This window comes from Elephantulus edwardii, unplaced genomic scaffold (genome assembly GCF_000299155.1).
Source record: "Elephantulus edwardii isolate Elephantulus edwardi_28Jun2011 unplaced genomic scaffold, EleEdw1.0 scaffold00074, whole genome shotgun sequence".
NCBI lineage: Eukaryota > Metazoa > Chordata > Mammalia > Macroscelidea > Macroscelididae > Elephantulus > Elephantulus edwardii.
Window position 1 is genome coordinate 14,011,630 of NW_006399824.1, and position 22,820 is coordinate 14,034,449.

At 42.1% G+C, this 22,820-nt stretch overlaps 1 protein-coding gene across 2 annotated transcripts in view; it reads right to left on the reverse strand.

Annotated features, from left to right (window-relative positions):
• The window catches only part of ARID5B (AT rich interactive domain 5B (MRF1-like)), a 249,592-nt gene that overhangs the window by 138,195 nt on the left and 88,577 nt on the right, over positions 1–22,820 (reverse strand). The window contains exon 4 of one of the 2 annotated variants that reach the window (XM_006889029.1): positions 16,532–16,540. The exons of the other annotated variant lie outside the window; for it this stretch is intronic. Within the exon in view, the coding sequence (XP_006889091.1) occupies positions 16,532–16,540 (9 nt within the window). The remainder of the gene's footprint in view (positions 1–16,531; positions 16,541–22,820) is intronic. 2 annotated transcript variants of the gene reach the window in all.

Below are 22,820 nucleotides of genomic sequence, written 5' to 3' on the forward strand. Positions count from 1 at the left end.
TGGGAATATACCCTAAAGAGACCATAACCGCCATCTAAGCAGATATATGCACACCCATGTTTATCTTGGCTTTGTTCACAATAGCAAGGAGTTGGAAACAACCTAAATGCCCGTCAACAAATGAATGGATAGAGAAGCTGTGGTATATTCACACAATGGAATACTATGCCGTATTGAAACGCAAAATGGATGACCCTGGAGGACATTATGCTGAGTGAAGTATCTCAGTCACTGAAGGAAAAATACTGCTTGGTGCCACTGTTGTAAAACAAGACTGACATAGGGTTGGGGGGAGACTGAGAAAGATGGGTTCAATAATGTATATGGCATTGAAACAGACAAGGGAGAAAACAGTTTAAAATAGATATGTGATTAGGTATTTTTGTCATGACGGGAGTCCAGAGCAAAGGCTGCATAGTGGAGTGGATCTGGGGGGAGGGTTTGTAAAACAAAAGAATTTTTCTTTTATTTTCCCAAGAGGGTAATGTACTGGGGGGAGGGTTGGGTGGGGAGAAGAGTGCAACAATGAATAAATGGAAATCTAAAGTCAGTAAATTTTCATTGAAATTTAAAAAAAATAATTTTTTTTTAAAAACCCCAAAACTGTAAGTGCCTCTATTTCATGACTTTCATAGGCATGATAATTTCACAAAAGGCCAATAAAGTTCAGGCTAAATCTGAGAGTTTCCAGCATGATCTCGAAGAAGGGGAAATATGGGTGTGAGAAAAGAATTATTAAAGACTATAGTTGCTGTATGTGCTGCTGGGGCAGAACAGACTCACAGCTGACCCTCCAGGAGGCCTTCAGAGGCTGTAAATCACATGGTGGGATTACTCATCTTTTTCACCTGGAGCAGTCGGTGGATGAGAACCACGTGCCTTTGGGTTGGCAGTACATCTTACTATGGCAGCAGAGTTCCCAAGAGGGTGGGGGTGACTAATATTGATTATGTAAGGCATTCTATTTATACACACACACACAGAGCACGCACATGTTCCTGTGTACATAAACAAAACAAATCTGTTGTTTACAGGTAGTTCCCATCTTACAATGAAGTTCCATTCAACTTTGCCTCCATTCTGATGTTAGTCAAATATCCTTTTCCTCCAAGTTTTCTTTATTCATGCCTTTTATCAGTATCTTTAAAAAGTCAATCTTTGTCTTTGAGAATGGAAAACATCACATAGAAACATCTCTGAGTGAATGTTAAAGAACAGTTAACATCAGCAAACTGTGTGGGTATTGCTGCTGTACGTAAAGTCATACAGGGGGAAAAAAGATGAAATCAGAGAGCTGGACAATGGCTAAGGACGATAACAGGAGAACTGATGCCGTTGAGTTGTGGTGCTGGTGCAGAGTATTGAATATACCATGGACTGCTAGAAGAACAAACAAGTTCGTCCTGCAGAGGGTGAAACCAGGCTGCTCTTTGGAGGCAAGGATTTTGAAGCTCCAGTGACATACTTTGGGCATGCTGCAAAGAAGGCTTAGTCATTGGAGAGGGACATCATTCTTGGAGGGTAGAGGGACAGTGCAAGAGAGGAAGACCATGGAGGAAATGGATTGACTCAGTGACTGGAGTAAATGAGGGTAGGTGTGTCACAGACAATGAGGTTTCCTCAAGATAGAGCAGGGTTCAGAGCTGTTATACACAGGGTCACTATGAGTCAGAGTCAACATGATGGCACACAACAACAACAGCAACAATACAAGTCATAAATTGGATCTACTAGTAATTTTAAATTTTTTTTAGTGAATCATTCTTTAAAATTATGTAACCATTAAAAAGAAAAGAATTAAATAGTTTAGGTGATACAAAGATTTTTTTTAATATTAATAAAGTTGGTTGTTAGGTGCCGTCAAGTACGACCTCTATGAACCCTGTCCTATCCTGCACCATCCTCAAACCTCCTGACACACCTAAACCCAGTGCAGCAAGGTCGAGCGTCTTCCTTTCCTTTGCCAATCCTCCACCTTTCTGAGTATCATTTCCCTCTCCAAGGAACAGCCCCTCGTAGCAACAGGCCCAATGTATGTGAAACGAAGCATCATTATCTGAAATGTTTTAATTTTTTTTCAATGTCGCACATTTTCTCCCCCACCCCAGCCCTCCCTCATAATGCACCCCTTGTTCCAGGTTGTCGTCATGCATATAATGCCTAATCATATGTTCTTTTAGGACAGTTCTTCCCCTCATCTTATGTAATTCAGTGTTCATTATCTATCCATTCTTTTCCCTTTCCCCAAACACCCCCCCCATGTCCCCAGGTCTTTCTTATTTTATGACAGCTGTGTTAAATAGTATTTATCTTTTTGTGATTGAGATATTCCAGTCAGCATAATGTCTTCCAGGCTTCCCCATGCTGTGTAATGTTTTACAAGTCCATTGCTTTTCAATGCTGCATAATATTCCACTGTGTGAATCTACCATAGTTTTTTTTTTTTTTTAAATTTAGGTTGTTTATTTTTCATTTCAATGAACATCTACAGAGATTTTGGGATTCCATTCATTCTTTGTTGCACACTACTATAGTTTTTATATCCATTCATTTGTTGGTGTATATGTCTTTTTTCATTATGGCCACTGAGTGGCATCCCCTTCTTAAACAACATGCCTTTGGAAACTCTACGGACGTTGATAAATGTCGCTAGTTATAGAAAGGCTTCAGGCCTTTCATTCATAGGGTCGCTCTAAGTTGTGCTCAACTCGACGGCAATCAACAACAACAGCATGTAAGATGGATTAGTGGTGCAGTGGTAAGATTATTGTCTTCCATGCAGGAGACTTGGATTTGATTCTCAATCAACACACCTCCTGTGCAGCCACATCTTATCAGTCAGGGTCAGTGTGTGTGTTGCTACAATGCTGACCAGATGTCAGAACCCTTCCAGACAAAGTGAAGTAGGAATAAAGGCCAGGCAATCCACTTTTAAACATCAGCCACACTTCACAGAACACAATGGTCTGACCTGCAACTGATCATGGGGCTGGTAAGGAGTAGGCAGTATTTTGTTCACAGGGTCACTACGAGTCACGAGTTGTCTTCACAGTTGCTACCAACAACATCAACAATGAGTGTGAGGTTGGACCCTATGTCTTTTTTAAAAAAAAAAAAATAAATTGTAATTAAAAAAATTTTGGATACCTGTAGGTTTTGCAACGGAGCTTTGGTGGCTTAGTGATAAGGAGTTGTGCTCCCAACTCAAAGGCCTATGGTTCTAGTCCACCAGCTACCTCTAAAAACCCACTAGAGGGTCAGCTGTGGGTCGGTTCCAACTCAATGGTGCACCACAACAAGTAAGTTTTGGAATTTATTGTCTTCCTTCAATTGTCTGTATTTTAAATGCTTTAATATTTATGAAAGAAGAACATCGAGCAAGGGTCCTTGTCACCTCTATTTAGTTGTTTCTGCGTACTGGCAAGTCAGTACCGACCCATAGTTGACCTTCCAGTGGGTTTTCAAAGGCAGTAAATCACATGGGAGGAGATTGCCCATTTTTTCCCCCACAGAGAAGCCGCTGGATTCAAACAATGTACCTTCAGGTTGGCAGCACAGCTCCTTTATTGACCGTGGAGAAAGTCTTAATTGTTTCTTGGAAAGAGAAGTTCTGTGTCTTTCTCAACAAGCAGTTAGAAAAGAAATTTCTGGGGGCATTCTCTCTAGACTTTGAAAGTGTGAACAAATGTCCTTGCCTATGGACAGTGTTGTAATAAATATGTGACCTTCCTTCCAAGAATAAGTGTAGTCACGCCTTTAGTTGTCCCCAAAGAGTGGACCAATAGTTCTTCCGAAAGGGAATCGAGAGACAGTTACCTGTCTTATGATGCTGCAGCCACAGGTCAGCAGGCCTTGTGAATTGGAGAGCCATGAGTTCAGGCAGTCATCTCACTTGCCTGGCCCATTTTTCAGAATTACCTTACCACTTGCAGAGTTTAACCAGTGCCCTCCAAACAACCACCAGGATCTCTGAGAGTTCACATCCTAAGTGACAAAAATGAGGATAGATTCATGTTTCACCCACCTTATCACGTGCTTTTATGGTGAATATACAAAGAAAGGTGGGCAAAGGCTTATTCTATCTTCGACTCGTCTCAAATCAGTGGTTTTAAACCAGGGTATGTTATGGGTTGCATTAAGTTCTCCCTAACAAGATGTTGAAGCTCCAGCCTCTAGTACCTAGGAATGCGATATTTGAAGGGAAATAGGAGCTTTAAAAAATGGTTTCAGTTAGTTTGACGCCATACTGGAGTAGAAAACAAGCAAACAAACTCTCAGCCATTGAATGGATTCTCACTCAGAGTAATCTTCATTGGGTTTCTAAAGACTTTAAATCATTACAAGAGGAGACTGCACATCTTTCTCCTAAAGAACAGCTGGTGGATTCGAACTGCTGAACATTCAGTTAGCAGTACAGTATGTAAAGCCTCAAGGCTCTGTGGTTTATTTTTTTTTTGGCATAGTCACATGGATCCAAAATCCCCATTTTATTCCTTGTAAAGACAAGATTACTGAAGAGCAACAGTGCCAGGCTGGACACTAAGGTGCACCTGATTTGGGCCACAGTCTTTGCAATTGTGTGCTATGCATTGGAGAGCTGGATAGTGAATAGGGATGATAGAAAGAGAATTGATGCCTTTGAGCTGGGGTGCTGGAGAAGAGTGTTGAATATACCATGGACTGCTAGGAGAACAAACAGGTTTGTCCTGGAGAGGGTGAAGCCTGGCTGTTCCTTGGAGTCAAGGATTCTGAAGCTTCGTTTAACATACTTTGGGCATGTTGCAAAGAGGAACCAGTCCTTGGAGAAGGGCAATCATGTTTGGGAGGGTGAAGGGACAGCGCAGTAGAGGAAGACCCTCGATGAGATGGATCGATTCAGTGATTGGGGTGTATCGGAGACAATGAGGTTGGCACAGGATAGAGCAGGGTTTAGAGGTCTTGTACATAGAGCGTCACTTTGAGTCACAAGCAACTCGACAGCAAATAACACCAACACCAACACCACCACCAACAATAACAAAGGCAAGATGAGAGACTCAGTGAGGAAGTGGCACAGAGTGAAGGAAGACACTCATGCGAAGACAGAGGCAGGGATGTGTGACTTGCCAACAAGCCAAGGAGCGCCTTGAGAAGCTAGAAGAGGCAAAGAGATCTTTCCCGAGTCACTTAGATTGTGCATGACTATCTCCAGAACAGTGAGGCAACACATTCCTCTTGCTTGGAGACATCTGGTTGGTTGTACTTTGTTACGGCGGATGTAGGAAGTGAACATACGAATCCACACAGGGACAGGGCAGATCCTCAACTTCTGCATTATTTATTCCTCAAACTAGTCAGAGAACGAAGCCACATTCAGTACTTTTTATTTTTTTTTTTTAAACTCCTCACCAGTCCTTCGTGTAATTATGACCACAAGGAGATAAAAAAATATGGGTTTCAGGGAAGCTTCCTTAATTGATAAATCAAAGTCCTTTAAACCATGGGCTTTTGATATTTCCCTTCTTGTACATATTTCTATTAAGGGGAAGCCTGACTAAGTTTTTTGGCCTGTGTTAGAATACTCCGAATTCTGAGAAGCCAGTGCAATAAAGTTTAATGATGCTGATCCCTTTAAATGTAGCTGGAATGTTCTGTTAGGCTACTAGATTTCTAAAATAATTGAATGAAACCCATGGATAAAAATTTACATGATTCATCTCAGAACAATTATACTTTATTAAATGTAGTAATTAAAACATATGCCTATATTAAATAGAAAATGTTTATTCTAATTATGTTGATGTAATTGTTTTGTGTAGCAGCATCAAAACCTAAACACAGCTGACCCTCCAGCGGGTTTTTAGAGACTTTAAATTATCCAGGAAGAAAGAGCTCATCTTAATCCTGAGGAGCAGTTCGTGGATTTAAACCTCATGCCTTTGAGTCGCAGTGCAACTCCTTACCGCTAGGTCACCCACCAGATCTTCCATCCCAAGTAAAGCCAGTTGTTACTTCATTTCATTCTGTAACATGTTTAACAACACCACTGGGTCAACTGGCAGCATCAGAATGGATGGTGAAGAGATTGAGATTGTTCACAGCTTCAGTTTGCTTGGCTCCACCGTCAACACTCTTGGCACCAGTAGCCAGGAAATTAAAAGGCGCATTGCCATGGGAAAGTCTGCTGTTGGGGACCTCTCCAAAGTACTGAAGAGCAATGGTGTCTCTCTAGAGACTAAGGTGCGTCTGATACAGGCCATGGCATCTATAGCAAACTATCACTTGTTATGCATCAGAGAGTTGGACAATGACCAAGGAGGATAGAAGGAGAATTGATGCCTTCGAGCTGTGGTGCTGGAGAAGAGTATTGAGAGTACGATGGACTGCTAGGAAAACAAACAGATTCATCCTGGAAAGGGTCAAACCAGGTGGCTCCTTGGAGGCAAGGATTCGAGGCTCCATCTAACATACTTTGGACATGTTGTAAGGAGAGACCGGTCCTTGGAGAAGGACATCATGCTTGGGAGGGTGGAGGGACGGAGCAGGAGGGGAACACCCTCTATGAGGTGGATTGATTCAGTGACTGGGATAATTGGGATGGGAGTGTCAGAGACAGTGTGATTGGCACAGGACAGAGCAGAGTTTAGGGCTGTTGTACATAGGGTTGCTATGAGTCGCAAGTGACTCGACGGCACATAACAACCACCACCACCACCACCTTCTATTAAAAAACTCCCCCTAACAGTTTCTGGAATGATGAAAATGTTTCAACATTGATTGTGTCAATGACTATACTACTCTGTGAGTATACTTCAGAATCCCAGAATTGTACACTTTAAATGGATGAACCGTGTGGCATGTGAATTACAGCTCAATAAAACTGTTGCTAAAAAAAAAAATCCTCATGGTAGTTGTTGTTGTTGTTGTTAGGTGCAGCCCAGTCGAGTACAACTCATAGCAACAATATGGACAAAAGATCTGAACTCAGTCCTGTCCTGCGCCATCCTCACACTTGCCGACACACAGTCACCTTGTTAATATACCTGGTTGAGGGTCTTTCTCTCGTTTACTGACCCTTCACCCTTCCCAACATCATGCCCGTCTCCAAGAAACAGCACCTCCTAGCAATATGTCCAAAGTATGTGAGGTGAAGCCTCATCATTCTTGCCTCCAAAGAGCATTTCAGCTGCACCCTCTCAAAGTCATATCTGTTCATTCTCTTGGCCATCCATGCGATGTTCAATGCTCTTCTCCAGCACGAAAGCTCAAAAGCATCAATTCTTCTTTTGCCATCCTTATTCATTGTCTGGGTCTCAGATGCATAGCTAGTTATTGGAAAGACTATGACCAGAATCAGATGCACCTTAACTGACATCAGTACTCCTCAATAATTTGGAAAGGTCCCTAACTGAAGATCTTCCCTGTGTAATGCATCTCCTTATATCCTGACTGCTAATACCAAGGGTATTATGTGGATCCAAGCAAGATGAAGCTGTTGACAGTTTCAATCTCCTCTCCATCCATCATGACACTGCTTATTGGTCCAGTGGTAAGAGTCTTTGTTTTCTTAATATTGAGACACAATCCATACTGAAGGCTGCATTCATTGATCTTTTACAAGTGTTTCAAGTCTACCTCACTTTCAACAAGTGAGGTTGTATCACCTGCATAGCACAGATTATTGATGTCTCCCTCCAATTCTGATGCCACATTCCTCTTCATAGAGCCCAGCTTCTCGGATAATTTTCTCACTATACAGACTGAACATGTATGGAGATAGAATACAACCCTGATGCACTCCCTTCCCAATTCCAAACCATGCAGTGCTCCCTGCTCCATTTGCACACAGCCTTCTGATCCAGGTATAGGTTCCTCATGAGCACAACCAAGTGTTCTGGGATTCCCATTTCTTCTCAATGTCAGCCACAACTTGTCATGATCCACACAAATGGCTTTGCATAAAGCACAAACAGACATTCTTTTGGTATTCCTTACTTTTAGCCAGAATCCATCTGACATCAGCAATGATATCCCTGGTGCCATGGCCTCTTCTAAATCTTGCTTGAACTTCTGGCAATTCCCTAGCTATGTACTGTTCCAGCCAATTTTGAATGATCTCCAGCAGTATTTTGCTTGCATGTGATATCCATGATAGCCAAGGTTGTTAACCATTCTCACAGTAGTAGGACGGTTAATAGCCTTGGCAACTAACTGAAAGGTTGATGGTTCGAATTTACTAACTTGCGCACCCCTAGAAAGGTCTGATGATGTGACTTAAAAAAAAATTAGCCATTTGAGAATCCTGTGACGATCCACTCTCCTTTGACCCAAACGGGTTCACCATGAGTCAGTCGATTCAATGGTAACAAGGTGTTGTTGGTTTTTTACCATTAATTTTAAAATACTCAAGCTTATGATAAAAAAAATTTCAATGTTCACTTAAAATTGGGCAAAAGAATGATACCATTGTCCCCCCCAAATCTAGAACATTTAGAGTAGTACTACTGCCACGTGTGTAATTTAAAATTATCTAGCAGCCACATTATAAAATAGAAAACAAACAAAGCTAATTGTGGTAATCTACTTGCCCACTAAAGCCAAAATTTCTACATGCTTGCAACAGAAAGAATTAGTGAAATACATTTTTATATGAAGTCTTCAAAATCTAGAATTAAACATTTGTTCTATCACTTACAATGGATGGATCTCAGCTCTATAGATTTGTCTTTAGGGGTTTAATGGCTACATGTGGTTAACGGCTACTGAACTGGACAGTGTTAGAGAATTTACTAGAGAAGAAAGAAAACTACCGTGTTGGCCAACCTGGCTCTGAACTTGACACCTGGGAGGAATGGGCTGACCAGGCTAGATGGTTCCCAGATGCCTTTAGCACTTGAGTTTAGGAGCTTAGAGAAGAAAAGAGACTCAAAGATACAACTAAGAGAGAGAGAGAGCAGACCTGGAGAAAAGGACACTCGAGTGGCTGTTATTTCATTGTACTAACAACAAAATCATACGAAGACCATGAGGCAGCTTCGCAACATCATTATCTTAGTCAAGATGCTTGTTTACCACCTTTTGGTTTCTGGTGAATGATAAAAATAAATTCAAAGTTAAATGTAACAACAACAACAACAACTAATCTCAATGGTAAATCCTAGTAAGGGAATCCGGGTCTGTCCCTCTTTCCTGAGTTATACCTATTCACTTGCACTCTCTAGCTGCAAGTCTGTCTCCCACTACTGACACCATCTGATCCTTTTGCTGTCACAATGCCAGGAGTGCAATAGTAGTTCAGAACGGGTATTTTTTTCCTCTTTCCTTTTCTTTTTGACTAGTATGCACAATACCAAAATTAGTTTAACATCTGATGGGAAGAGTTACTTATAAAACCTACTGGAAACTGAAACCACGATTCAATCTCACGGCAGTGTAGTCATATAAAAACTCTGGCACCTTCTAATGTGCTCTCACAGCGCACCGTGAGAGAACATCATTGAAAGCTGATAATATGGATACGCTCTGTTCTACTTCCTTTTTGTATGGTGTTCTACTGAGTAAGCCGATGTAAGCCAGGAGGAGAATGAATCTGGGGTATTCACATTTCCCATAATGCTTATTATCCGCTGAAGTCATTTTCACTTCAAATGGTTTCCTTTCCCTGATCTCTAATAGCCAAACCGACTTCCTTTTTCTCATAAAAGGTACAATTAACAAATTATTGTTGACTAAGATATTAATTCCTGTAGGAGGTCTGTAGTTTCATACCCTGTGTTATCAATGCTACAGATCCCTGTGCTGGATATTTCTTAAAACAGTTCAGTGAGAAGTTCTACAACAGAGCAACTCGACTCAATGCTGTGTGTGGGTTCCAACTGGACTCACAGCTGACTCAACACAATCTGTCTGTAAATAAAGTTTTATTGTAACATTGTCCTAGCCATTTGCTTACATATTGTTTAAAGCTGCTTTCAGGCTGTAATAACAGAGTTGAGTGGTTCCAACAGAAACCTTAGGGCCCACAAGCCTAAAATATTACTGTTTCTATTGATCCTTGTTCTAGAGACTAGATAATTATTTCCAGAAATCTGCTATTTTGGATATTTGATTCATCTTTGTTCTAGGATGGCTGGTCCCGCTGTAAAATTCCACTGTACTTTTTATTTGCTCAAGATGCTCTGGTGGACTAGTGGGTAAGGAGTTATGCTGTCATCCCACAGGCAAGCGGTTCGAATCCATCATCTCACTGGGAGAAAGGTAGGCAAGCTCTTCCTGTACAATTTACAACCTCAAAGAATCCATTGGAGGGTCAGCTATAAGTGAATTCTGATCCAACAGGAATAAGCTATTATTTATCTATTCAAGCTGTGCTCCCCATTCCAGACCATGGGCCCCTTGAAAGACAAAGAGCTGAGTGTGCTTCAGCATCTGAATCTCTAATATCCTGTAAACAAGTAAAGCATATGCTAGGCTTTTAATGAAAATGCTGGTCTTTTCATAGTTCTTCAATCTGAGGCTTCCTAAGCCTCGTGGCTCACCCGGATCCATCACTCACCCACTCTACCTTATTTCATGATACCTGACAACTGTCCACTAACTCATCTTCATTTTACTTCAGCCAGTTCAGGCAATGGAAGACACTGGCAGGAGATTAGTTGGTGGGGGAAAGAGATGCAGTGGTACTTATTCCTTGCTCCTTACTAGCTTTGGGAATCAGAGTTCTGGCAGTGGCCACCCAAACGGACCATCAAAATTCCTCCACAATGGCAAATCCACTGCCGGTGAGTCCATTCTGACTCATCATTGGATTTCTAAGGTTGTAAATCATTATGGAATTTGATTGAATGGATCATGTTGTTGTTGTTGTTGTTACGTGCTGTTGAGTCTCCTGTGACTCATAGTGACCCTATGTACAACAGCTCTAACCCCTCTTCTATCCCGTGCCAATCTTATTATCTCTGACACATCTATCTATCCCCAATTCCCCGGTGACTGAATCAATCCATCTCATTGAGGGTCTTCCTCTCCTGCACTGTCCCTCCACGCTCCCAAGTCCCAAGTCCTCTTCAAGGACTGATTCTGCCTTGCAACATTTCCAAAGTATGTCAGACGAAGCTTCAGAATCCTTGCCTCCAAGGAGCAGCCTGGCTTAAGCCTCTCTAGGATGAACTTGTTTGTTCTCCTAGCAGTCTGTGGTATATTCCATACTCTTCTCTAACACCAAATTCAAAGGCATCAACTCTCCTTCTAATCACTGTCCGGCTCTCTGATGCATAGCAAGTAACTGCAAAGACCATGGCCTGTATCAGGCGCACCTTAGTCTCCAGATTGACATCATTGCTCTTCAGTACTTTGGAGAGGTCTCTGACAGCAGATTTTCCCAGTGCAATTTGTCTTTTAATTTCCTGGCTGCTGGTACCAAGAGTGTTGATTGTAGAGCCAAGCAAACTAAAGCTGTCAACAATCTCAATCTCTTCACCATCTATCATGATGCTGCCAATAAGCTCAATGCTGAGAATCTTATTCAGGAGGCTGTACTTTATGAAGAGATATTAGACATCAGGATTGGAGGAAGACTCATCAACAACCTGTGGTATGCAGATGACACAACCTTGCTTGCAGAAACTAAGAAAGACTTGAAGCATTTGCTGCAGAAGGTCAAGGACTGTAACCTTCAAAAATCCTCACTACTGCCTCAATAGGTAGCATCATGATAGACAGTGAAAACTGTTAACAATTTCACCTTTGCTCAGATTCACAATCAACATCCTTGGCACCAGCAGTCAGGAAATCAAAAGATGAGCTGCACTGGAAAAATCTGCTGTCAAGGACCTCCAGCACTCTAAAGGCTAAAATCAAGGCCGTGGTCTTCTCAATTTCTTGCCATGCATCTAAGAGCTGACAATGACTAAGGATAACAGAAGAAGTATTTTTTTTTTTACAGAAGAAGTATTAATGCCTTTGAATTGTGGTGCTGGAGAAGAGTATTGAACATATCATGGACTGCCAAGAGAACAAACTGATTTGCTCTACAGAGTGTGGAACTAGGTTGCTCCTTGGAGGCAAGGATTTTGAAGCTGTCTCACATATTCTGGGGAGGTTGCCAGGAGGGACCAGTCCTTAAAGAAGAACATCATGTTTGGAAGGGTGGAGGGACAGTGTACAAGAGGAAGACCCCGGATGAGATGGATTGGTGCAGTGACTATGGAAATGGGGTCAGATGTGTCAGAGAGGGTGAGTTTGGCTCAGGATGGGGCAAAAAGTTCAGAGCTGTTTTTCATAGGTTTGCTATGAATAATAGCTGGAAGGCACACAACAACAACAACAACAGCAACAACAACAAAACTTACATGAGAGAAGATTGCTCACCTTTCTCCTTAGAGCAACTGGCTGATTACCACCACCAAATTTTGGCTAGCAGCACAACACATAAAACCCATTCCCTCCTCTGGCCCCTCCAGGTCTCAGAGGGGTAGGTGAATGCTTCCTGATATTGCCAGTTCCTGGCCACCTAAAACACCCTTCTTCATTCTCTTCACCTTTGTAAGTCTGTCCATTTATATCTCTTCACTTGTAGATTCGAAATACAATTGTTTCCTGCCTTGACCTTGACTTATAACCATTCCATGGTTCCCATTTGGTAATTAACTAACTCAATAGTATGTTAAGTGTGTGGACGGACATGTATTCTATGAATTAGCCTCATCAAGGGCCCTGTTCATATTGGCCTTGCACCTGACATGCTGTGAGAGGACAGCTAAGATGGGTTTCTGGATTGGTGATTTTAAATAAGCATCCCAGGTATTGTCAATGCACCTTTAAAAGATACGGCAACATTCAGGTTTGAGGGCAGGATGAAAGTGAAAAACAGGAATCTAACTTGAAGCAACCACAAAGTATCTAAAAATCTTTAAGTATGATGTGTAAATTCTAAAGAATTAAGAGGAAAGGTAACGAGAGTTACCAGAATCCCGCAGGTGGTGATGAGGCTAAAAAAGGAAAGTAATCCCCAGTTTCATTCATGCTGGGAATGGAAAGTGGAAGACCCTCACGGAGAGCAACTGAACGTACAGAAATCACGAAGGTGGCGAAGTATAGGGCAAGGATCAGATCTGTTGTTCATAGGTCCCTATAAGTCCTAGCTGACCTAAAAGCACCTAGTAACAACTTGCTAAAACACACTAGTCCTTTAAAGGAGGCTGCACATTAGGAAAATAATATGCTCCATAATAGCTTCCTCAATCTACCTATATGTCGGTTCCACCACAGTGGCCAACACAAAAATTAACACCTTGAGAGTTTGAAAAACATGAGTCCTACAGTTCAATCATCTAAGTAGGATTAAGTGAGGCAATATGTGTGAAGACTAAAATAGTAAAGAAGCAGCAAAAATATAAAATGTTAATTGCCTACTATATCATCTAGAAAATGACTCTCTCAGAACCTTGCATTCCAAACTCGTATAATAGGTCTAGTGATAATACTTTCTTGAGAAGAGAAGAAAGTTACAAATAGAAAAGGCCCTAGTCTAGTGTAGGGTGCAGTAAGCACCTACTTGTTACTCACCATTACTCCTACTGCTTTACAAATTGTTTCCCATAACATGTCCCAAGGGGACCCTTGTTGTCTCCTCCATGCTCCAGTCCACTGCTGCAGTCACTGTTTTACTCCATCTCATTGAGGCCCTTCCTTTCTTCCACTAACTTCTACCTCCTTATGGTCAAGGAGGCCTGGAGAATGGATCTGACCTAATAGGAATGCTTGGTCCTTGGAGCATGCCAACAGGTGATGGAGAACCTCCAAGGTCATGATGCTACAGTCATGTTGGGGAGCCACTCAAAGTGACAGGCAGCGTTTCCATTTAGGTTGGACTGGTGGATACACTAGAGGTGAACTGGACCTTCATTTTCTTTGTCTCAGGTGACAGAGACCATTGTCTATCCCCTACAGCATGAGAAGGATCCACTGGCCCTGCTCAGGGGACGTAACATTCAGTGTCCCAACCAAATCTATGTAAGACAGAAAAAGACGACGATGGTCAGTGTTGATGCTTTGATGGACGAAGGCAACCTCACAGCAACGGTTGCAGCTGATTGACTGGGTATGTGAAAATAGAGTCTTCTGCTTTAGCTACTCATTCAATAATCTTTAGTTCCTACTTAACACCAAGCACTATGCCCAGTGGAGGTGATCCACTGTGTCACCTTGATAAACATGATGGATAAGAACTTGGGGAGCTGAAAGTCTTAAATCCCAGTGATACAGGAGACAAGATTAAACTCCAGCCTTAGGAGAAACTGCTGGCTCTCTGAAAGTAACTGGAGGCCCAAAAGATGCAGAATTGAAATTTAAAGCAGACCACAAAGCTCGAATTTGCTTTGGAGGTGTTTATGCCTGAGCTCCAAAGCAAGTGTGTGTGTGCGCGCCATCAAATTGGACCTGACTGGCACTGGAAGAGATTGCCCCTCCAGATGCTCTGCTGGATTCGAACTGCTCACCTCTGGGACTGCAGTGCAACTTCTTGCCACTAGGCCATCAGAGATCACCCAAAGCAAATTTTTTTTTAAATCTTTCATCTTGGAATCTGAAGTTTCAAAATCTGTGGTCACTGGACTAATCAGAACCTCATTCAAACTCATTGTCCTGGAGTGGGAACTGATGCACAGCTGATCCTCTTTTGAGTTCCCAAGGCTGCAAACTGCATAGGAGGAAACCCTGTGGTTTCAATTTGCTGGAGAGGCAAGGCCTTTGCTTAACAGCACCAACTCCACAAGAACGGAGGTACCAGCGACCCTCAGTCAGAGCCAGAGGGGATTTAACTAAATGCATTTGGATTACTAACCAGGTTTATGCTAAAGAGCAGACACATTAACAGTGTTGCCTACAATATAAGTAAGCGCTTCCCTCTTTATTTTTATTTCTGACATTTGGCTTGCAAATAAGCTCTCTTTTCAACTGGGCCTATACTTCACACTCTCTATAAAGAGCATGGTCGCCTTTAATAATGAAGGATATCATTAATATGTTTTCCCTTGACTGGGGTTCAGGCCCAATTTGAGTTTTTTCCTCAGGTGCAGTGTAGACACTGAACACCTAGATAATAAGCAGCATCATTCACAAACGATTGAAAACTGTTTGGCTACATGTTAATTCACAAAATGTAATTTAACAGCTCCATTTAGTCTCTTCACAATCAAAATGATTTTAACAGACTCTGAATGCCCGCCAAAGCAGGCTTAAATACCAGCAAATATTACATGATTTTAAAAATCTCATATTTGTCTCTTTCTAGGACTTATGAGAAACTCTCTTCTTGCTCTCCCTTAAGACAAAGCCACTGGAATTCTTAACTCCAGTTGAGGGGAGGAAGGGAAAAGCTTTGATGAGGAAAGTAAGCTTGACTTTTTTGCTAAAATTACTGTTCATCTTCCTCCAACTCTTGTTTTATTGGCTGTTAAGCTTTCAGGTTCATACTTCAAGCCCAGTGGGACACCCATAATACCCTTTCCTTGTGCCAGTAACAAATCCTGGAACTCAGAGGATTCCAACCCAGTTATTCTTAGGATTTAGTCATGAGCAGTGTCTGAAGGAGACTCATTACATGGTCTAACACAGCCAAGAAAGAAGCTCTGAGCTCCATCACCTTCCCACATCGTTCAAATCTATCAGGCTCTTTAAAGTCGGCCTTGTTCTTCCTGTTCAGAAGACCAGCTCATAAACTATCAAGCACCTTGGTAGTGCTTAACCACCTTGGGTGGTTCTTTCTTAAAATTCCATTAATAGCATGAAATCTGGAATGAATGTTCATCCTTCAATATACAGTTAAAAAGACCTACACATTTGCCAAATCTGAGGCTGGTCAACAGTTTCTGGCCATCCTTTAGGAGTGTGGGCCTTAGAGAAATGCTCACAGGCACAGGGTAGACCAGAATCCAGTTTTAGAGCCATTTCTGATGTATGGCGACCCCTTGCGTGTGAGAGTAGAACTATACTCATAGGGTTTTCAATGGCTGACTTTTCTGATGCTGTTCATCAGGCTTTCTTTAGGAGACCTCTCTGAACCTACAACTTTTCCATTAGTGAAAGAGAGTCTTCTAATAAACTTCTCACCATCATATTTCATAAGCCTCAATAAATGAACTATTTACTCCTTCATTTTTGCTATAGTTATGTGCCATCAAGTTAACTATTGGTCACAGCAATCCTGTGAACAATTGCCCTGAACCCCGCCTTATCCTGAGCCAATCCCATTGTCTCTGACTCTCCTGTCCCCAAGGTCCCTATACATTGTAGTTGACTCTTCTCCAAGGAATGTTTCCTTCTGGCAACATGCCCAAAGTATGTGCGACAGAGTTTCAAAATTCTTATATCCAAGGAGAAATCTGGTTTCATCTTCTTCAGGAAACCTGTTTGTTCTCTTGGCAGTCCATGGTAGATTCAAGACTCTTCTCCAGCACCACAATTCAAGGCATCAATTCTGTGCTCTTTCATAAGCAACCATTAAATTTTTTTTTTTAAGCTAGAATAAATGAGGCAGTTTTTCTGTGTTGGCCCATGCATTCTTTAAGATCAATTTTCCCCAAAAATAATTTATAATTTGGAAATTAAAAAAAATAAGTTCAGAATGAACATTTTTGTAAAATTCAGAATACATTTTTGTAAAAGAAAAAGATAATGTTAAACTTCTCAAAATCTGACACTTTATTGGAATCTTACACACCACTTCAATGAAAATCTTGAAAACTGGAGTAACTGGGACCTCAAATATCGAGTTCTGGAGGAGAAGGGGATAAAAATTCTCCAGTATCCTGCTGGGTTTTGAGGTCCTGGTGCTTCCAAAAGCTCTGGCAAACCCCCCATTATTTTTTGTAGTAACATTTGTTTAGTAACCCCCCCACACACACACACACACTACACACGGGAGTGTGTGGGAACTGATTCCATCCAACACCCCAACGGTGACGCTGCCTTCGCCAACACATCGAGAAGTGTGAATGACTATTTTATTGAGAGTGTCTCATTACGTGGATTTAAATAAGCTTTCTAAGTATGCAAAGAAAAAAAAATATCTTTTAAATGTTGTTTGTTTCCAGTGAGACACTAATAAAGACAACAAGTGAAACTCTTTAGAAACTTCAGTGGGTGGTGACAGAAGTCGTCTCTCCTCTGGGGGCCTCTGACAGCAATATGATGGAGTTTAGGAACCTCAAGGTCAGGTGTTTCTTCTATGCTTAATAACATCCTCATGTGCCCAACATAACATAGCTGACAAGTGTTAAGAGAGTGTCACTGAAAGGTAGGTGTTGTAGGTAGGATTTGAGGAGTTCTGAAAACTGGCAAACTTGCTCCATTCTTGATGACATTCAAATGCAATTGATTCAAAACCATTTTCCCCATTAAGTCTAAACACACTTAGACAGGTAAGATACAATCCAGTCTGCAAAATACCAAATGCTCCATGTCCTGGTGTTTATTACCACCACAGCCATCACAATGCCTAAAAGCCAAAGTCGAAAAGAAAAGAAAAAGAAACTGGCTACTCGTCAGTCCATTCAGTTATCCCAAACTGTCCCACTCCAGTAGAGCTGCCATTATTGAACACACCACACAGACAGGCAGGTGTTAAGCCTTTAATATGTATCTAATTATTGCAACAACCCTGTGAGGAATATGCTCTCTGCTGCCATTTCGTGGATGAGGAAATTGAGGCTTAGAGAGATTAAGGAAGCTGCCCAAAGTCACATTAGAACTCAGGTCTGTCTGATTCCAATGCCTGCAGTCACAGCCGCTACTCAAGGCATCTCAGTTAAAGTCTCCACCCCCAGATAAACCCAGGAGACAAAGGCAGATGCTGCTCCAGAGCAGAGCTGGGTGCTGGGCAGGGAGAGGCCCAGAGAAGCTATCTGTTACATGATGACGTTTGAGAGTCAGGCATCATACAGAAAGATGCATTTGTGTCTCTGTCCCCAGTAAGCTGTGACCCTCTGCTTTCCTGCACTGGTTAGAATGGAGCCTGCCACCTAAAGCAGGCAGAAAGGGGCCCATTCTGGGTTTGTAATTCTAATTCCTCCACTCCCTACCAAGTGGAGGTAGGTATATTTACCTAACGCTGCAGCGCCACTGATTATTTTTGAGAGAGGCCTTTGCAACCAGGAAACTGGATGAATTTATGAGATCAGCAGCTATTTTTCCACTATGGTTATAATACAACTCATTTCATTTGCAGCTGGTTTAACGTGAAACATTGTTTAAGAGAGACAAATAAACAACAATTCACATTTGCTGGGCTTCTCTCCTCCCCACCCCTTCCAGTTGTTCCACAGGAAATTTTATATTGATTAAAGGACAATTACATTACAGTTAGGAAAAACCAGCCCTGAAATAAAGCATTTTAAGAAGAAATCTCTCTGCTGTCTGTTGAGGCAGCAGGCTGCGGGAAGCAACATGAAGTGGCTCCTGGCTTTGTGAGTTGGGGCAAACCACCTCCCCTCCCAGGGCCTTGGTGGCCAGCTCTGCAAAATATTGGTCACTTTCTTCTCAGGAATATAGGGACAGATAAATGTAGGTGCACTGTGAATTTCAAAGGCTGCCATTCCTGGGCCCTTCTCTATAGGAAAAAGAAAACCTATTAAAAAGGATAATTTAACAACTTCACTTGTATGACGACAACTCTGTAGTTACTAGAGATCTCTGGTGGGGTAGTCCATACGGAGTTGTCGGCTAAACCACAGGTGACATCTCTATGGGGGTTCAAATCCACCAGCAGCTCAGGGAAAGACCGACAATCTCCTCCCACATGATTTATAGCCTCAAAAATCCACGTGTGTGTGTGTGTGTGTGTGTGTGTGTGTGTCAGCATGAGTCATTTTAATGGCAATGTTTTGCATTTTAGACAACTATTAGTTTTTCAAATATATTTAACATGAAAGATTGTTGCTTTTTTTGTCTTGTTTTAAAACATTTCTCTGGGCCTCTAGCAGTCTTGTGGGCTCTGGGTATAGCATCTAGAATCCATGTGAGGGTGCTGCGGATGGTCGTGTACTCGGTTGCAAACTGAAAGATTAGAGCGTAAGTCTAATTAGAGGTGCTGCAGAAGAAAAGGCTGGCACACTACGGCCGAAAGATCAGCCACTGAAGACCCCACAGAACACAGTTCTGCTCTTGCACGCAGGGGCTGGAGTCAACTCAACAGCAAGTGATTCAAGCACCTGGGCAAGCTGTCCGGAGGCATAGGGATGCCCTCATAGCTGCTGACTATATGTAGAGTGTTTAGTTGTTGTCCAGGCAGAATCAACTCAGAGATGAACCTCCACTGGGTTTTCAGAAGCGGTAAATCACACAATGAGGAGACTGCTCATCTTTGTCCTGAGGAACAGCTGGTGGTTTTGACCTGCCTGCCTTTGGGTTGAAGGCACAAGTCTTGATGCTCTAGGCCACCAGAGGGCCTGCATATGGGGATATAAATTTGGCGGCGGGGCTGGGATGAGCGCCGTTGCTCTGAGAAGGTGGGGAGGTGGTTTTCACAGAGGGTAATGGAAAGGAAGCCCTCAGTTGGCGGCTAGTTGGGACCGGGTGCAACAAGACATATGAATGGGAATGATCCCACTGGAACAGCAGCTGGGGTGCAGAGTGTAAACCAAGTTCTCCCCCATCTACTCTGAGAAATCCTTAGTAAGATCCACTCTTGCTCACCAGGAATGTTTAATTTAAAAAATAAAAAACCAAAATAAGGAGATTGGATTCCATGATCTCTCTTTGCTCTTGCTCTAATATTAGACTTTTCACCACAAGTATTTAAATAACTGTTCTGCAATGCCAAAAGCTGCTTCCTCTCCCAGAGGAAACTCACTAGTGGAGGAACTTAAGAGAGGACTTTGAGGAACCTGGGTCACTTGCAAAGAGGCGCCACTGTCCAAAGATGCAGAAGAATGGGGGCAGAGCCACCATGAGCAACCACCCGTGAAGAGGGGTCACCTAGAGGGTTCTCCAAGGGACCTGAGCATAGAAGGCTTGGCTTGCTGCATTTTGGGGTCCAGACAGCTTCCCAAACTGAACAAAGGAGTCCCTCAGCCCCTCCCACTCATACAAATCTTAAACATGATGGGGTTTTAAACCAGTGGGGCCTTCTCCAAGTCCCACCTCTTCAGAGCCCCTACCCCCTCCAGCTGCCACTTCTCCAGTTTGCGTTTTTTTCTTTTAAAGTTTTTCTGGTTTATCAGGGACTTTGGTGGCACAGTCAGTAGGGAGTTGAGTTGTGCTGCTAACCCAGGGGCAGCACCTCGCTGGCGGTTCAAACCCACCAGAGGCTTTGAGGAGGAAGGATAAGCATTTGCCTCCTGTATGATTTACAGCCCCTGAAAACCTGCTGGAGGCCCAGCTATGAGTTGGTTCAGACTTGAGGCAATGATTTTTGAGTGAGATCTTTCATTATATTAATTACAATATCAAATTAACCCTTTACTGGACGTTGCCTTAAGGTCGTCAGAAGTAGATCACCAGGCCTTTCCTCGTAGGAATCTCTCGGTGGTCTCCAGTCCAGTCTTTTGATAATCCTTTGTATCACCCAGGGACTTCACTCATCAGGCGAGAACCAAATAAACTTCCCTGGTGACTTGGCTGGGGCATCCTCCCATTCAGCCTCTGCTTCAGGAACACCACCTGCCTTTGCCAGATCACCCAAGTGTGAGGATTTTATTCATTCTTCCCATCAATAAACACCAATTACCTGTTTCAATAGCACACACATTTAAAAGCAATGCATGCTTTTTCACACTGGCACTGTCCAAATTCCCCCCCTTTTTTCTTTTTTAGCTTTGGTGGTGTGCCTCATTAAAGAGAAAAGGAACACGGGTGATTTGATTTCCACGAGCTAACAAAATGCTGAGTGCTACCATACCTTCTCGACTGGCAATTAAATTAAATTAGCACATTTTTACTCTGAAGCTGAACTGCCCAATACAATTGTCACTAGCCACATGGGGTTATTTAGAGTGAAATTCACTATTAAATAAAATTAAAACTTCAGTGACTCAGTTACAGTAGCTCCTCTCTCTCTCTCTCATTGACGTCCAGTGGGAACCAACTCATAGCTGGACCTTCCACTGGGTTTCCAAGGCTGTAAGTCAAAAGGATGGAGTTCGTCCTTCTATCCCCCCACAGAGCCCTTGGTGAATTGGAATGAGCAGAGAGGTAGCCTTTGGCCTAACTGTACAACATGTTGTGGTCAACACCATCAGGGCTTCTGTGGAATGGTCACTAGCCAGATGTGGCCAGTGGAATCTTAGTGCATAGTTCAGGTGCACTTAGAAATGTTCTATTGCTTCAGGAAGTTCTGTGGCAAAGTGCTGCCTGCAGGCTTGAACTCTTGCAAAGGCAAAAAGTACATCTATCTCCGCTGTGTCCCCGAAGTTGCCCATCACAGGGCAGGCACAACATGTAGCCAAAGCAACACTAAAGGCTTCCACGACGCCCTTGAGGCCATTCCGACTCAGGAGGACCCGTATGAAACCAAAATTCTTCATTTCTAAACAAGGGAACAAAATGTTACCCCCAAGACATGTTGAGTTACACAAGAAGTAGCAAATACAAAGAAAAGGCTATACTGGGAAAATTGTTTCCATAAACAAAAACTAGAATTCTAGTACTAGCACCACAAAAGACACCAAACTATTCCTAGACTTGTGTTGTATGAAAACAAATAGTGAATTTGACTGTTGCTGGGAATTCATACTGAAGTCTTGCCATTCGTAATATCAACAGGTAACAAAGCTATCACAGTCACTACAATGACACAAATAAGAGTAATCCAGCACAATATAGACCGTTTTCCACTTACTATGTTTTTTTGCATCTTCTCTCATTTGAATTTTGCAACTATTTATCAACGTTGAAATTCCTATAGAAACCCATTTTAATGATGAGAAAACTGAGAGTTGGAGGGTTAACAATTTGTACTAGATTAATCAGTTGGCAAATCTAGACATTCTAATCCCACGTCTTTGCTCAGACACTCAACACTGGCCTATTCCTCTAGTCTATTTATGCCAGTAAGTGAATTGAAATCCCTTAAAACAATCAGACTTCACGTTCAGTGCCCACTATTTGATTGTCCTCTGCAATCATAATTTCTAGCTCCTACAATATTGAAAGGCTAATCTTTGGTAACCATGGGCTCCAGAAAACATTATTAATTTATCACCCAAGAAGCCATTTGTTCTGTGGATTATTAATCTCAAACGGTGGCTCTAAAGCGCAGGCGTGATATACAGTGCTCTGAGCTGCACAGCTGCTTTGCATTTTGAATTCTTTATTTATAGAACAAGTCAAATTAATAACTCAAAAATGTTGTTTCAGGCAAAGTAATGGACACACAATAAAACTATTCATTTCCTAAAAGGTCACTCCAGGAGATGCATACATTGTTTAAAAGCCTACCAACAATGCTATTATTCCTTCGAAAACTGAAAATGTATAATAAGCAGTTAGAGAGCATATCTGCCCCCGAGACCCCAGGCTAATTTAAAGTACAATCACAAGGCAATCAATCATACTCCAAAATTACTTCATTTTCCAAACTGTTTACACTTTTTAAGTTACAAATCCACTTTCTGCTATTTCAACTCACGATTTACAACTACAGATTTAGACCGCTTGGCGGGCAGCCAAACACTAGTCATGAGGGAACTAATGATATGAACAGATCAGTGTTTTATAAAGGAGAAAAGCGCATGTAAATTTCCAGTGTGTCTGCAAGCAATCACGGCCCTGCGGACTACAAATGAGACCGTCTCAAATTTATTTTAGGAGAAATATTTTAAAGCTGTACTTTTTTATCCTGGCCC